Source organism: Panulirus ornatus, chromosome 41, assembly GCF_036320965.1.
Source record: "Panulirus ornatus isolate Po-2019 chromosome 41, ASM3632096v1, whole genome shotgun sequence".
Lineage (NCBI taxonomy): Eukaryota > Metazoa > Arthropoda > Malacostraca > Decapoda > Palinuridae > Panulirus > Panulirus ornatus.
In genome coordinates this window covers 6,279,881-6,297,517 of record NC_092264.1, presented here as the reverse complement: position 1 = coordinate 6,297,517, position 17,637 = coordinate 6,279,881, and the positions used below count along the sequence as shown (strand labels likewise).

Here is a 17,637-nt window from a genome sequence, read left to right as displayed (position 1 = left end):
TTCTGCAAAACTGAAGAGTTGTTGATGGAAAGAATCAGTAAACCTAATAGAACTTGAAACTTTGTCCATGATTAACTATTTAAATTTGCTATGTCATTAACTGTGTTGAATGGATAAGATTAAAATATAGTATACAAGACGTCATGAAATCAATAACAACCTTAAAAAATCAAGATATGTAGCACCAACGTACATAATCGGTATCCACAACATAAACCACTGCATTTACTTTATCATATCTTCCTTGTAGGAAAGGAAGGTAGCTGGTTGAGGTTGATAAGCCTGCAGCATTGTGGAGGGGAGCTTTCCTGATGGGTAATGAGCCAGGGGGGCATGAGCATGGCAACTGTAACATCAACACACCATTACAGATAGTGGAAATTTTGCTGTTATCTAAGGAGGTATGTGGCTGAGTCGTGGACCAGCATTATATATGGAGCACAGAGAGCCACAGATTGTTGTGATGTTATGGGGAATTGTGAAATTTTGACAAGAATCATTGTGTTGTGTTGGTGAATTGGCATCACTTGAGGGGTGCTGACCATTCTCTCACAGCCAACATCCCTCAAATGATGCCAAGTCGCCAACATTCTGATTCATGTCAAAAATCTACAATATCCTCACTGCTAGGAATTCCCCATAACATCACAACAATCTATGACTTTCTATGCACCATATAAAATGTTGTTCTACAACTCAGCTGCATACCTGCTTAGATAATGGCAAAATTTTCACCATATGTAATGGACGTATTGATGTTACAGTCCCCACCACGCCATGCGCATGCCCTCCAGACTACAAACCTGCCAGACAGGCTCCCATCCACAATGCCAGAGGCCTACCAACCTCAACCAGTTAACTTCCCTTATCACATACTGTGTAAATCTATTTACTTTATCACAGCAACTTAAAAATGTATTTTTAATAAAAACTATGGCATATGTTGTTGCAGAATGCAAAATAAGGGCATTTTCCATCAGGATTGAAGTTATGTTTTCTAAGCTATTAACATTTTTTTTAGGTTGTAAAATTTTACTAAGGAAAGAATTGTGAAGACAGAAAGATAGATGGAAATAGAAGGCAAATGCCAATTTTTGCAAATGTTGCTGCATTAATGGGTAAAATATCAGAATTCCCAAAGTTATGAGATTTTAAGAGTGAGAAAGAAACTGAAAGTGATTAGAAACATCATCAAGGTGGTGCTTGAGAAAAATAGGACTGGACTAATATATAGCTAGATGGTTGCCAGTTCGAGGTTTCAAAATTTCAAATATCTGAGGAGCATTATACAAGTATATGAATGAACTGATGAAAGACAGAAAAGTTGAAGGTGCTCTGAAAAGGTCATGAGAATGAATAATGAAGAGACTGCAGTAGAGCAGATTTCTTAAGGTGTGTGTGTGGAGCAAGAATTCTAAGATGGTTCAGTGAGTACTGAGAATGTTAGATGCTGATAGTAGGTGAAAAGGAGGCATACAAGATGGGTGAGGTGTAATAAATGTAATAAAGATGAGAATGGGGTAACCACAGAAAGGTGGATCTATGGAAGTGAAGCATGTGGATGTGGTAGGAGAAGTGTTACAAAAGAGGAATGATGATTCAGGATGTAAAAGGATGCAGATGAATATTTGAGGAACATTGGGTCATCCTGCCTGTAGGCATGAGATGGCATATCAGATATATATATAGATTATTTTTACTGATAACCAGGTGTAATAGTTTGCAAAGACAAAGTGCTACATATTTCAGGGAAACAATACCCATGCATTTTACTGTTTTAAAATGACTTTATCCTTGAAGAACTCCTTTTGAGAACACATGTCTATGTGATATTCTTAAAACTGAGGGTGAATACAACATTTGCAAAAATCAGTCATATTACAGGAACAGTAGCTTTTCAAGCAGTGTATAGGGTTGGATGTTGGTATGCATAGGTAGTTTTGTGCATTTACTGTAAGATTGATTTTATTAAGATTATGCATTAAGGCTGAACATCAAATTCAAACCATATTAAGTTCAAGATTTATACTTTTACATAAAATCTCAAGTACAGCTTGTTAAGGGAGTGAATATTTAATATTTGATTATGCAATGAAAAATATGGATTTGATATGTACGGAAATATGCATAAATAAATTTTCTATTATAAGATGAATTAATGCCTCTATTGGTAGCTTATATCTCTGTAATGGTAAAGCTTTTGGTATATTTTGCTTTAAGATCATTAACTGTATGTATTCATGTTAAGATACAGTGCATTATAGGTAGCTTATGTCTTCTGTAATGGTAAATCTTTTGGTATACTTTGCCTTAAGATTATTATCTATATGTATTCATGATAATGTACTAGACTTTACACCAGCTGCAATGTAATTTTCCATTACTTTTGTTTGAGTTTGTAGTCTCCAGGATGTGTACAATGTATTGGTGCATAAAATCCTAAATCATCAACTACAGTCAGGTGTGATAGTAGGTGCTCCCCCTCCTTCCCCAGCACTGACATCTACCAGATTACCGCTTCCTATGAACCTCGTTTTCCATTATGCCTCGTTAATCCAGATACCAATGAAGATAATTTGATGGTACTTTTATCTCTTTAATGAGGTCAGATTAATTGTGAAAGCTACCACTCTAAGATTAATGAGACCATTGCATGATACGAATTAACCACTGTTACAATTTCCCCGTACTTGCGAAGAAAGGCACTTTTGTGACCTCCCCCTTTGCGACGACGCTGGGAGCCCCCATGACGACAATGGGCAGGGCATCAAAGTAGGTGGAGTGGGGTGCCACAGCCAGGATGGGGGCCTCCTTAGGGTGTGCCTGGTGGCCCTTGACCTGCACCAGATGGAACCCCCCTGCCGTGAAGACCCCCCGCACCCCCCATCGCACCAGCTCCTTCATCACACTGAGGGAAGGTACCCAAAACACAATTAGTTATTTATATTTGTAAGCAGCTTTGGCTGTTACATGAAAAACTTACAAAACAATAACATATCATTGACTGTGGACTATACATGTGTAATGGAAACTTTGAAATAAAACCCATTTAAGTACCAAAAAGTGTTCTTCTGAGCATCGGAAACCTAACCAAATGTGAAGGATTTAGGACACTGAAGCCTGCTGGGATATTCTGTCTTCACCTCCAAATTCTTCCGGTACTAATAAAATGGTGGCTGCGGCAAAGTATGTAGTTCTTTATAAAACCTGGAATATCCTTAAACTGAAATAAGAATTAGAATAGTTCTATGTATCATTATAAAATCAAAAGAATGTGAAGGAAAAATCAGTAAAGTGAAAGACAGAATTCCCTTCAAACCAAGATATTACATAAATAAGAAAAATTATGGGTGAATTTACTGCAAACTTGAAGTTCAACCTAGATAAACAAATACAGGTACTTATTTATCACAATACATAAAGATACATTTATAATTTTCAAAAAGTATTCACTTTCAATTTCAATACTTTATTCCTTGACAGAGGAACAGGATCCTCCTAGTCCAGTTACTAGGGACGAAATAAAAAAGCCTTTGACGACAATTTCTAGGAGTCATGTTTACTGGCCACATTAGACAGGCCTTACAATTACTGTGTTAAGACATTCAGAATACTTAAGCACAAACCTTCCCATATGGTACTGAATATGAACATAGGCTACAAATGGAAATACTTGAACATAGACTACAAATGGAAATACATATGAAATAAGGAATAGACTGTGTTGTACAGCTGTTCTTGAGCCAACAGTTGATTATGAAGAATATGAAAAATATCATATATCAATAAAATCTACATCATATGAACTTAAAGCACAATCAGAGAATAACTTTTTTCTCAAAGCAGCTTCCCAACCACAAGTGACGTAATTCTAGGATAGATTTCCCATCCACTATAAAATCTAAGAGATGGCCAAATGTGGGTGGATGTGTTGGAAAGGAAATGTTTGAAGACAATATGTGGTGTGAGGTGGTTTGATCGAGTAAGTAATGAAAGGGTGAGAGAGATGTGTGATAATAAAAAGAGTGGTTGAGAGAGCAGAAGAGGGTGTATGGTTTGGTCACATGGAGAGAATGAGTGAGGAAAGATTGACCACGAGGATATATGTGTCGGAGGTGGAGGGAACGAGGAGAAGTGGGAGACCAAATTGGAAGTGGAAAGATGGAGTGAAAAAGATTTTAAGTGATTGGGGCCTCAACATGCAGGAGGGTGAAATATATAGATATATAATTTCTCACATTAGTGAGGTAGCACCAGGAACAAACAAAGGACACATTTGCTCACATCCATTCTTTAGCTGTCATATGTAATGCATCAAAACCACAGCTCTGTAACCACAACCAGGCTCTACAAACCTTTCCATGGTCTACTCTAGATGCTTTACATACCCTGTTTTAGTCCAGTGATGGCACATTTACCCCTGTATACCATTTAATTCCTTTTCATTCTATCCCTTGTATGCAGTTCACTCTCCTGCATGTTTGGGTCATGATTGTTACTATTCTTTTTCATTTCATCCTTTCATCTCCAATAAGGTCTCTCCATTGTCCTTGTTCCCTCTACTTCTGACACACACATTCTATTTGTCAACCTTTCCTTACTCATTTTCCCTGTATGTCTAAGCCATTTCAGCATACCCTCTTCAGCTCTCTCAAACTCACTCTTTTTTAATTACCACACATCTCTCTTATCCTTTCATTATATATTCAATCAAACCACCTCACACCCCTTATTGTCCTTAAACATTCCAACACACTCATCCTCCTCTGCACAGTCTTATCTATAGCCCATGCCTCACATCTGTTTGATAATGCTGGGACTACTATACCCTAAAACATACCCATTTTTACCCTCTCAGATAATCATCTCTCTTGCCACACATACTTCAGTGCTCCCAGAACTTTTGCTCCCCTCACCCACACTGTGATTCACTTCAGTTTCCATGGTTCTATTTGCTGCCATGTCCACTCCCAGGTATCTAAAACACTTCATTTCCTCTAATTTTTCTCTATGCATAATCAGACCTAACTAAACTGTCCCTAAACTCTGCCAAAACTAATAACATTGCTTTTATTCACATTTACTCTCAACTCCCTCCTTTTACACACCCCTCTAAACTCGGTCACCAACTTCTGCATTTTTACACTCAAATCTGCCACCAGTGCTCTATCATCAGCTAACAGCAACTGAATCACTTACCAGGCTCTCTCATCCCATACAGAGTGCATACTCACCCCACTCTCCAAGACTTTTACAATTACTTCCCTCACAACCCCATTTATAAACCAATTAAACAGCCATGGTGACATCACACACTCTTGCTGCAGACCAATTTTCACTTGGAACCATTCACTCTCCTCTCTTCCACTCAGATACATACCTTACACTTATGATAAAATCTTTTCACTGCTTCTAGCAGCTTTCCTCCACACCAAACAGTCCTAAGACCTTCCATAAGGCAACTCTATCAATCTATCATATGCTTTCTTCAGATCTATAAATGCCATATACTACTCCATATGTTTCTCTTAAGTATTTTTCACATACATTCTTCTCTAAGCACCTTATCCACTAATCCTCTACCACTTCTGAAACCACACTCTTCCTCCCTAATCTGATGTTCTCTACATGCCTTCCCTCTCTTAATCACAACCGTTCCATACAATTTACCAGGTACAACCATCAAACTTATACCTCTGTAGTATGAACACTTACCTTTATCCCTCTTGCACTTAAATGGCACTACACGCATTCTGCCGATTCTCACCATTATCCATACATACATTGAAAATCCTAACCAGCCAATAAACAACACACATATTTTTATTTTACATATTCGCCCTATCCTGCATTAGTGAATTAGCGTTCCAGAACAGATGACCGAGCCTTAGAGGGAAAACTCCTCATTTGGCCCCATTTTATGTTCCTTCTTTCGTTATAGTAAAGCTGGAGGGGATTTCCAAGCCCCAGCTTCTGACTCTATAGTCGCCTTTTACGACACGCAGGGAATACGTGGGAAGTATTCTTTCTTCCCCATCCTTATATATATATATATATATATATATATATATATATATATATATATATATATATATATATATATATATATATATGAAGGGTATGGGCCAAATTTTGTCTCTGTCAAGGGAAATCTCGTTTGATTTTCTTGGTCTCGCCTCCAGCCATCTTTATTAACTGATAATCTTGTCATTCACTTAAGGTATTATATCACATAAATCGAGCAAGAAACGATGTTTTGATAAAGGGTTCAGCTGTTGCACAACACATTTAAAAAGTTTTCTCTCAAGCTGATATGTATTCAAAATACGAGTCTTGATTGTGTTGCCCTTGTAATGATGGCCCTTGTGACGGATTCATGCTCTCTTCAAGGGCAACCTGTCTGAAACTGCTCTCTCTCTCTCTCTCTCTCTCTCTCTCTCTCTCTCTCTCTGTGTGTGTGTGTGTGTGTGTGTGTGTGTGTTCATACACCAACTCTTGACGGTTTTGTAAGACATTCACACTATTCATATAATGTAATATGTCCCTCCGAACAAAACTGATATTCTCAAAAATCGTGGTACATCGTCATTGTGAAATTTTCACAAATGTTCTTTTTCCAGTCCAATTTCAACCCAAGCACATCTTGACCACTAAACCGGGCCCTTAAAAGTGGGAGTTAACACTTTCTTGGGTTATCTTCTGAGAGTGAGAATGATACACCTTCACATAAAAGCCCATATCATTACGCCCCGTTTGTTTCTGAAGATATCGACCTCAACCTCTGAAACATCTGAAAAAGAGATGGTGAACCTCTGTAAATATTAAGTGCCATACAACTCTCATAGTAGAGCAATAGCATTAAAACAAAAAGCTTGCTTATTTAGATTAAATTGCTTGGTACCAAAGAAGTCTAATATTCGATCGTCTGAAATTTCGAGTGTATGGACACGGGTTTGAAACCTCATATGGTGCAGGGGACAACATTTCCTTCATAATTAATACCTTATCATCTCGAGGAGTCGGTGTATTTGCATAATTTCATCGGCTTCTATTACAAAAGACACTTCCCAAAACCCTTCAAAAAAAAAAGTATGTAGAGAATGGGAGAAAAACATTGGCGCATGATCAGTGACCCCCAGCCTGCCAAACATACGATACCTCGGTGAAGAGGTCCAGCGACGCTACCGCGGTACTGTAGGTGAAACGACAAACTTATCTATAGCGGCCTGATACATAAACTGTGTTTCGGCCGTGGGTACACTAACAGTGTAGTTATTCACATGTATGTTTAAGATAAACTAACAAAAAATATACGGCTATTCCTAATAAGCCTCTCCGCCGTACGATAGTTTTGGTCGACACAACAGGTATGTGGCGATTCTTCCTCTTCCCGGAGCCGAACTCGTCCCCAGTATAGTCACTGGCATGGTGTCAAACCACCAATGTGTCTAAAAATATATATATATATATATATATATATATATATATATATATATATATATATATATATTCAGTAAATCTACGTAAAATCAGCCTAAATGAACCTATATAACCACACCTAACCAGGCAAGCCTAAATTGGGTTCGGTAAGGAGGACGTTTAAAATAATCGGAAGCACCATCTCATCGTTCATCTGCAAAAATATATTGCTAACCGGCTGCCCACTCACGTTACATATAACCGCGGCTAGGCAACGCTCCCAAGCGTGCGACGAACTCCGTTATGAATGGCTGGCTGGCTGGCCTGCCTTCGTGCGGATACAGTGGCAAAACGCTGCGAATCATCAGCCTAATGGGCCAGGGCTCGAATCCAGGACATGGTATCCGCCTCACAGCCAACGCAGTTCACCATCTCCTTTGGATTTGGTCTGTAAATGGCTACTTGGCGAAATCAGGGGTGTGTATATGTTTCTGGAAACATGACGTCAGGAAATGATATTTACAGGGGACTGGCGGAACTTCTCAGAACTTACAGTAGTAGCCACAGGTGTTAATCACATATATACATTCAGGCATACACAAATATTTGGACATACGCACAAAAAATGGATGAAGTAGAAGAACGGGTTGACTGTGAGTATCTGGACTGGCCAAAAACATTTGAAAGTGTGTTACATGTGAGGTAGGTTACGGAGCTTGACCTTCAGACAAGATTTACGGGGAAGACATTTTTGATGGAGAAGTTGCCTTATAGGAAGGGAACAAAGGTAAAACGTCAAATGAGCCTTCTCGAAATAGGTTTTATCACAAGTGGCGTGCTGCAGGGCTTGGTCCTGGTCTCACTGCTCTTCTTGATCCATCTAAATGACTGACCGAGAGGATTGGATTCATACCTGGATACAGTTTCGTATGTTGAGTGAAAAGGATTGTACTTACAAGAAAACCCAGACAAACGCTGAAGTTGGTCTGATACATGGTTGATGATATTCAAGACGGGTAAATAAACAGCATTGAAGATGAGCCATAGCGGGAGAAGGTCTTCGGACGAATACCATCTAGATGAAAAGAAGCTGCAAGAATATGTGAGAGGGATTTGTGAGTCGACTTGGTGCCTATCACGAGATCTCCATCTTAGGAAGATTGTAACTGTCCATGAACAGAGGTACCTGGGAAGATATACACGACCCCCAGCTGGGAGGTGTCGCATCATTCTGGGCTCGTGAGACCTGACGAACTACAGAAACCTGTTGGAAAGGTTCCAAATGAATGCAGCAAGAACGGCACACCTTAGTGGAACGAGATAAGACAGACAAACCCTTATACTGCCCACTTTAGAAGAAAGAAGAGTAAGGACTAAATATGCATTTCTAGAGAGCCACAAAAAGATTTTTGAAATCGAAAGAGAATCTAAAATAACAGAAAAGTGGACGTAAGGCAGGAAAAAGCGTGTTGAGGGTCATTAGGAAGCATCCCTATTCAGAAACAGACTTGTGGGCTCGTGGAAGAAGCGGAGTCAGACGTAAAGCGCGGAATACCAGTGGGAAAATCAAAAGAGTGTATGATGAAAATACCAGGATGTGAGGTGAGGCCCGTATAGTACGAATCTGCTTCTCCATGAATACAAACAGGTAACACCAAGCGGGTAATAAGGAATGGACAACAACCTTTCCTCAACCAGCTCTTGTTACGAATAAAAAGGCAGACTAGCTGGTATAACGTGACGCAGAGTGTGCCGCTCGCAGTTTTCGTCCTATACATTAGGTGGATGATCATATCATGTTCCTTTTATCTAGATCAGCACTAGGGACCATGATGGATACACACATACACGCTCAAACATGAACCCAAAAGAATTACAACTGAGAAATTACGAAGAAATAGAGAAAAAATAAAGAAGAAATAGATTGTAAAACAGACAATGAATAAACATCACGCGATAAAGGAAAGTCATATGGTCAATAAACTAGTGGAAAGGAGAGAGAGAGAGAGTCCTGTATGGAGACCAGCCACTCACAGACTGACCGTAATGTACCTCCTCCTTCCCTCTAACAGTCAAATTGTATTGCACGTTACACAAGTGCCAGCGGGTTATAGCGATAGGAGTGGCATAAACTATAGGTTTGGTTCCTGACGTAACAGACTGGCTATGTCGACAAGGACATACATCGCCCTCATAACAAGAAACACGAAGTTAGTTAAGAAAATAAACCTTTTGAAAACTAAGCTATTATATACTGGTGTGTGCGTGCGTGTGTGTGAGTGTTAAGAATATGGCCAGAGCAGTAAATGCAGTGTGGAGGCTTGGAGAGGCTCTTCATACTCCTAGTCCGTGATGATAGTAGTTATGAAGTGAAATCGCAATTCAGTATTTCAGATAATTTCATGTAACATACATAGACAATTGCCAGATAAAATGATCTGAACTCTTACCAAGTTGCAAATGAGGGTTGTGTGAAGACTGAAGGGCGAGTCGGCTGCGAGGTCAGACGTGGGAGAGGTGAGCGGGTGTATGAAGGTAGGCGGACGTGTGAGGGTAGGCGGGCGTGTGAGGGTAGACGGGCATGTGAGGGTAGGCGGGCGTGTGAGGGTAGACGGATGCTTGAGGGTAGGCGGGCGTGTGAAGGGAGACGGATGTGTGAGGGTAGGCGGGCGTGTGAGGGTAGATGGATGTGTGAGGGTAGACGGGTGGGTGAGGGTTGACAGGTGTGGTAGGTAATATGTGTAAGAAGTATGCAGTTGTGAGGTAGGTCCTCTCTGGGATATAAGAGGAATGAGGTCAATTATGAGGGATATGAGAAAAAGTAGGGTTGAAGGGGAATATAATGAGTAGTCAGGCGCGTGTACTGGGGGAAAGTATGAGGTATCAGGGGAAGTATGGGAGAGTCAGGCAGAATATCAGGGTATCAGGGAAAGTATGAAGGTTCATTAGGGGATGCATTCGGCATCGGGAGAAGTATAAGGAATCAGGGGAAGTATGAGGAATCAACTGGAGATGTATGGAGAACCAGGTGTACTATGATGGGTCAAGGGTGTGTGGAGGTGAAGCGATACACGTATCAATACGTGCAACCAGTCAGACTGGTCGAGCGTGACCCCCTCAACCTTCGACAAGTGCCACTCAAGGACGCCACAATCAAACCTATCCGTATTTGGACGCTCGGGTCGCTGGGCCACTATATGTATTTAAGTATGTACGTATGTATGTAAGTGAACGTAATGGTTATCACAAGCTACAGTTCATTACACTAGAGTCGGTAACTTTCGTCAGAATAGAAATACTATTTGTTTGCCGCCAGACAAACTTCGCGCAAAAACCTGCGGTACTCAACACAAAGCAAAAACATTACGTGTGTGAGTTATTCACCTGCACGTACTGGGTATGTTGGTGGCGGGGCACAGGTGGTGGTGGTGATCAGATCAGTACATCTCGCGCCCATTGTATCCTTCACCAATCACCACACGCCCTGCCATGATTCACGAAACATTGCCAGCGTCATCTCTCCTCCTCGTAACATAACAGTACGGGACGTAACAATATACAACTTGGGAAGAAATCGGAATCACAGATGCAAACGAACAAAACTGGCGAATGAATGATGTAAACAGGCCAAGTGAAGTGTGTTAGGTGCGATCTGTCGACCAGGGAGGGCCATGGATCGGTTGGATGAGTGTACACGTTCTACCATCACACTCTCCTTGCACTCAAACGTTTACACTTGTCCCCCAGTAATATCCGTACGAAAATCTTTTCAGCAACGTGAACAGAATCTCTCTCCTCTCTCTCTCTCTCTCTCTCTCTCTCTCTCTCTCTCTCTCTCTCTCTCTCTCTCTCTCTCTCTATCTCTCATCGTCTTTTTCAAATCCTCCAACAATTATCGTCCTTCGCCTCTTAAGCAGTGGAACTACCATCTTGGTCCGAGGTTTCTCAGATCTTCTTAAAAATAGAAAAACAGATATATATATATATTTGATTTAGTGCCGGCTCCTCCACCGTCCACAGCACATCCAGTCCCTCACATAGGTAAACGACTATAAGGCACGGCAGCTTCGACTATTAGCACCCTCCATATACAAAACCATTCCCTCTACACCATGGATATTAGAGCACTGCATTGCCGTAGTATCATGATCATCACACGGTCTAAATTTCTAACTGATGTCTAAGCAGGCTGGCCAAAGGCCAAACTGTCCCGGTGAATATTTTTGTTTCTGGGGAGCTGGTTGACCCAGGCACCAAACCTGACACACGGAGTCTGGCCAGGTGTACGCTGTTGGAAGATATCTATTTTCCTCTTCAACCACTGATGCTGTATAGTCTCTCTCAACCTGCACGGCCCAGATAACGGAATTCTCTCTCAGGCAACTTGAGGATACTGTCTACTCGTTTTCCGTAAAGTCTATTGGTTTTCCCATGGTTGTCACAGTTGCAGCACTTGTAGAAGGTAGGTTGAATAGTTTTGGGCCTCAAACATTCATATTATTGTGGCCAATGCTTTCTTTGGCATCTCTTCTCAATAGTGGATTTAATATGCACATTTTCCATCTTCTCTCATTGCCGCAAGTGTCCATCTTCGTATGCAGGTTAAAGGACTAGGCCTGCCAGCACATGTTATATGTATATCGTATAGTTTTCTAGTTTTGTAGGCTTTGCCAATGAACCAATGCAGAGGGTGTTATTTTTTTTCCGACTGTGTGCAGGGTGGTGTGAGCACGCAACTGTAATCCAGTCGGGAGGGAAAAGCGTCATCAGTTAATCCTGTTTACGTGGATTAGAGAGTTTACAAATCCCAGCCTGTCAACCTATTTCCTGAGTCTACAGTTCCTCTTCCTCTGTGGTCTTCTCCAAAAGTGAGGCAATACGACATCACCATACCATGAAATTTCTTTTGTATGATCTGAATTTCGTTCCTTCCACAGCTATGATGCAAATTGGTCCGAATTTACATATATTCTACATATATATACACGTTAGCTGTCTCCTACGTTAACTAAGTAGCTCCAGGAATAGAGAAACAGTGGTCTCATTGCTCACATGAACTCTCCAGCTCTCATGTAAGAGCCCATCATTCATTGTCAAGCCCAACAGTCCATTCCGTGGTTGACAGCATGTCGCCCAAAGTATACCACATCGCTCCAATCTACTCTATCCCCAACATGTCTCCCACCCTCCTGTTCAGGTTTTACTAATTCATCTTTTCAGTATATATCGTTCGATTTGAATGCTTGAAAACTGATATATGAAAAAAGGAAACCTTATGGGTTTGGCTCTTTCATGAATAATATTGATTACGTCATATATGTAATAACTGATTAAATCCACTTCATCCCTTTATTCCTGAGTGAAAGCCAAGATGGCCAGTTTCCTTAATGCTCCCGCAGGAGACGAGGAACTGCAGGGAATATTCATGAGAATGGCGCAGGAGGAATAGGGTCCGAAATGTAGCATGACAGTGCTAGGATAAGGATTAAACGTGCCATCCTGGGACACGGCTAAAGTGGGAAGGTTGATCCGCCGCCGTCGGTTCCTGCCGGATTCTGCCTGTGGGGCACGGCACCGGTGGCTGGGTGGGAGGGACTGGGGGTCAATATTGTAGTAGGAGGCTGACACAGAGAACGGAAATGAAGGAGTAACTGCAGAAACCTGAGGGACACGCTTGAAGCTGGAACAAGAAGACAGAACACGTGAATAAGAGAGAGTCGTGAGTAAGGACTTACATGTGAAGTGGGAGAGGAAGAAGAAAACGTAGTAAAGAAAGCAGTGATAGAGGAGGACGAGGCATCAAAAAGCAGTTTAAGCTGGAGGTTAGAAGAGAAAGCAGGAAGTGAGTGGGAGAATTGAAGAGTTCTAGTCACTTGACGGGACACGGCCCACACAACGGAACTGACAAGCTGGTCAGGAGAACTGAGGAAATACCACACAGGTCTCGGGGTACATACGAAGGTAAGAGGAGTAAACTTCACTGAAATAACAAGGCGTGGCTGAAAGAATACTATGAGGAATGAAGTGGTTTGAGGCAAAGGATGGGATAGAGGTAAAACAAGAAGAAATGGGTGAAATGGAGTGAGATGTTAGAGGCAGCGTGGGAGATGCAGAGGAGAGCGAGCAATGAGGGAGGGGCAGGAGACAGGGAGAACGTGGTTAGGAGGAGCAGTGGTAGAACGGGTAAGGAGGTGGAAAGATGGAAGAATGTGGGAGGAGGAGGAGGGAAGAGAGAGTAGAACATAGCAGGAGAAGGGAGGAGGAGAGAATGAAGTGAAAAGAGGAGGTAAACAGGAAGGTGGAGAGGCTCACCACATCAACCACTCGCCACTGGCAGCGTCACATCCCTGAAAGCCTCACTATCCTCCCGGAGTTACACTCACGTCGCATCTCCTGGAGGGTCACAGTGTCTCAGAGGTTACATTCACGCTGTCACATCCCTCAGGGAGCCACAGTCCTCCTCCGCAGGTCACACTTATGCCACCCAAGTTAACGAACAAGAGGTAAAGTCCATCGATCAAACCAAACACCAAGAAAACCAAAACTAAGACGAAAACTTACGAAAAATTCATTTGAAAACCAAGACCAAAACTTTGTCAGGCACAAGAGAGAAAGAATCCCACCACCAATAGGAACCTCTCTCTCTCTCTCTCTCTCTTCTCTCTCTCTCGACGAGGGTGGCAAATGGGCCTTTAACTAGTTACCCAGAGTAAACCGTCATCCATTATGACTAACATAGGAAGAGGAGCGAAATATGGCCCGTCTTTTAAAACAAATAGCAATCAGGTTAATTAAATTTTCTTCCGTAAACCAATTATTCTAAATTTTCCCTCGTGCAGTTCAAGGTGAGAGGGAGCGTCAGGATAATATAATACATTATATAGCGACCGTGTCAGGACTTCAGCAAGGGGTGTGAGAATACGTCATGAGTAACCGTATGTCATCAGTTACCACGGAAGTATGATGTTGATGCGGAATCTATACTTCCAGTCACATAACCACAATGTCCACCACTACACCCTGGTTTACCACAGACAAATATCGTCATATTACTGTGACGCTCGTCACGGCTCTCGTACACCCTGGTTTTCTGAAGGACTGGGTCGGTCACCAGCTTCGTTAGGCAACACGCGGTATGGTGACAACGCCAGCAGCTGCCTGCGTCATCAGTGCCACTGAACCCAGGCTCCTCAAGGCCTCTCCTTCTCTCTAACCTTTGGATTAATCAGTTAATCTCCTGGTCTCCTGACCCACAAGTAGCACGTCTTCCCAGCATTCCGACCCATCTTTGTCTCGTTATCTTCCTTGGATTGAAGTCTTTTGCTCTACTATCCTGTCTCCATCTATAAAGATCAGAATTTACGGTATTATCGGTATCTGATCGCACATGTCCTCGTCAGAAACAGGGCTTCTGTAATCTGGCTTTCCCATGTACTCGGCTTCTTCCTGTACTGAACGTTTAACTGTTGTCATATCATTGTAAAATGAATAAAGAAATTCAGCTTTGAAGTGTCGAAGGAAACTTTTAGGTGAGATTTGCCTGAAAGGTATTACCTAACTTTCAATTTTGATTTTTTTCCGTTTTTGAGTATAATGAAACTAACCTCCAGGGATCATTATATTCGTTTGAATAAGTTTAAAGAATATGTCTCAAGTGAAGCTGTGATATCTCTTGACACACTAAAGAAATATTTCCATAAAAGGCTATTTGCTGCTTTAAAAGCAACGTATAAAATGTAAACCCGAGGCAGACAATTTTTTCGTACTATTCATGACTGTAATATCGTTCATGACGTAAACAAAAGGCAAACTGTTTTCTTAATCAGTTCGATCGTCCCTCGATTCTTGGTCTTCCATACTGAATTGAGATATTTGTATGATTTCTGGTGTCGCCAATATCCAGAATATCATTCCTTACAAGATCTGGAAATTCTGTCCAGTGAAAATATATTGAGGACCGTATGAACCATTGTGCTACGTGGGACGTGAACGGCACGTAGCTGCTACCTCTTTTACACATCAAACGAGTAACTTATTCATAACCAGGAAAATAGGCACCTGACGTAACATCGGTGAAATTGCTTTAGAGGTGTTTATCGTGTCACGAAACATGGATGGTTGAAGGTTCTACCGCGCTGTATATCTGACCAAAAGAGACTGTAGTGATTTCTAGTTTACCCGCACCTGTTTCAAATGTCAAGGAGAACGTAAACAAGGTGTAGCGTTTAAGCAGCCTACACCAAGACTCGGTTCTGAGGGAGAAAGTAGGACAGAATTCTAACAAAGGGAGAAAGCTCCTGTGCTGCAATTCACTTTCTTCGCTCCGAGGAGGTGTTCTTCCGCTCATCTGACAGTAAGATCCCCACGCTGTAAGGCCAGTCAGGTGGGAAGAGCCATCTTCTCTAATAAATAGGCAATCATGAGCCATAATTTTGGAAGGAAAACTCGGTAGCACACTTCAGCTCCTCGTTAGCTATGAAATACGATGCTGAAGGAATCCAGGGAAGAGCCAGTGGGACCACGCCAGCATTAAATGGCAAGTGGATGTGGCGGGTGTACACAGGGAAAAAAAGTGGAATCGGTCTGCTGGTGGCTGCCAAGTACCTCCCACGAGATCGGGTTCATCCAACGGACACCATGCTGGCTAGGGGACCCGGTACGCGCTCACGTGCCGACGAATGCTAAAAATTGCTACAATCAGTGCTAATCGAGATTCACAATCTGACCCCTTGAAAACGAAGGTACAGCACTTCGGTATGATGGCGTGACGTCTGATGTGACGCTTACAATTCACGCTAATGGCCAGACTGATATATTTCAGGGTTGCATCGTCGTCGTCAGGGTTCGCACCGTCCCAGAGAGTTAACTATGAAGGCATGCAGGCCGGTGGCTGTAACAGTTTAATGACAAATGAGAACCAGAATAAGCGTAAGTTGGGGTGACAGACCTCAGTCAATCTTTAGGAAAGAATTGGATGGCTCTTTCCACAGTGTACCTACTGAGGCGTGCGTAAGGTTCACATTAATGACAGGATAGGAGTGGGATTGGTCTCACAGAAGAGATGAGATAAGGGAAGAAAAGACGGTTTGAGTGTTGATCTAAGGCAAGTTGGGGTTGTGGTGTAAAACAGGAAAAAGCGGGATTGTACCTCAAGACAGAGCAGGGTAAAAGATTCATCTTAATGCAAGATAGAGACATAGAGTTTTGACCCATGGCAGACACAGGATACTACTATCTAGCAAGATAGAAGGGATATGGGGAGGATGTGATTCGAGACATTTGAAGGAGGAGTCTGGTTGTGACTGCAGGCAAATTTGTCTGTGGTAGGGTGGCTAATGTGATCCAAGGGTGGTAGAGGGCCGGCCAAACTGTGGTTTGAAGCAGGAAAGAGAATTGAGGTTGACGTCATCCATGCCAGGGTAACGTATGTAACACAGAAACCAGCATGGTCGCGACAGGAACTGGGGCAGTCGAGCGATATTTATAGAAGCTCAGAAGGCTCGGGGTGAGATGACATCAAACCGTCCAAAGTAGGGAAAAGTTGGGGCTGGTGCCAAGGGTGCAGCCCGTGTTTTGACGATAGCCTGTGGCAACGTACCGGCCGATCCATCATCCCATTTGTACTCCTGCACTGTCATGCCACTAACCACCACAGAGTCACACAGAATAACTTGCCAGTTTCAGAATCATCCACTTTGACTAACGTATTATTCACAAAATTTGTGTTTAAAGGGAAACAGAATTAAAACCTGAAGTTCATTCTCCTACTTACGCAATAAGTTCCTAACTTCCTGTCGAAATATGAACTCATTATATTTTGTTTCTTGACCTCAATCCGTAAAACATTTGATACTGGACGTGTATATATATATATATATATATATATATATATATATATATATATATATATATATATATATATATATTCCTATGAGTCCACGGGGAAAATGAAACACGAAAAGTTCCCAAGTGCACTTTCGTGTAATAATCACATCATCAGGGGAGACACAAGAGAGAAATATTAGTCAGCTGATATACATCGAAGAGACAAAGCTAGGACGCCATTTACCAAATGTTAAAGCCTCGAGCATGAAGTCACTTCAGCGAGGTTGGATCATCGTTAGGGAACAAAAAAGGACGACTCTCGTCGACCCTTCTTACTGGAAAGAAGTCATCATTTCCATGCTCCTGCGCGGAGTGCAGCCTCGTAGATTCAGA

General features: G+C 41.9%; 2 protein-coding genes across 4 annotated transcripts in view; one reads left to right on the top strand and one right to left on the bottom strand.

The window, feature by feature from the left end:
* The window catches only part of sav (scaffold protein salvador), a 1,023,444-nt gene that overhangs the window by 941,468 nt on the left and 64,339 nt on the right, over positions 1-17,637 (top strand). The gene's annotated exons all lie outside the window — the stretch shown is intronic.
* LPCAT (lysophosphatidylcholine acyltransferase) overlaps positions 1-17,637 on the bottom strand; it is a 119,357-nt gene that overhangs the window by 68,541 nt on the left and 33,179 nt on the right. The window contains exon 3 of one of the 3 annotated variants that reach the window (XM_071685930.1): positions 2,691-2,908. The exons of 1 other annotated variant lie outside the window; for it this stretch is intronic. In XM_071685930.1, coding sequence (XP_071542031.1) covers positions 2,691-2,908 — 218 coding nt within the window. Of the gene's footprint in view, positions 1-2,690; positions 2,909-17,637 lie in introns of those variants that run through there. One more of the 3 variants, XM_071685933.1, reaches the window with a different exon arrangement.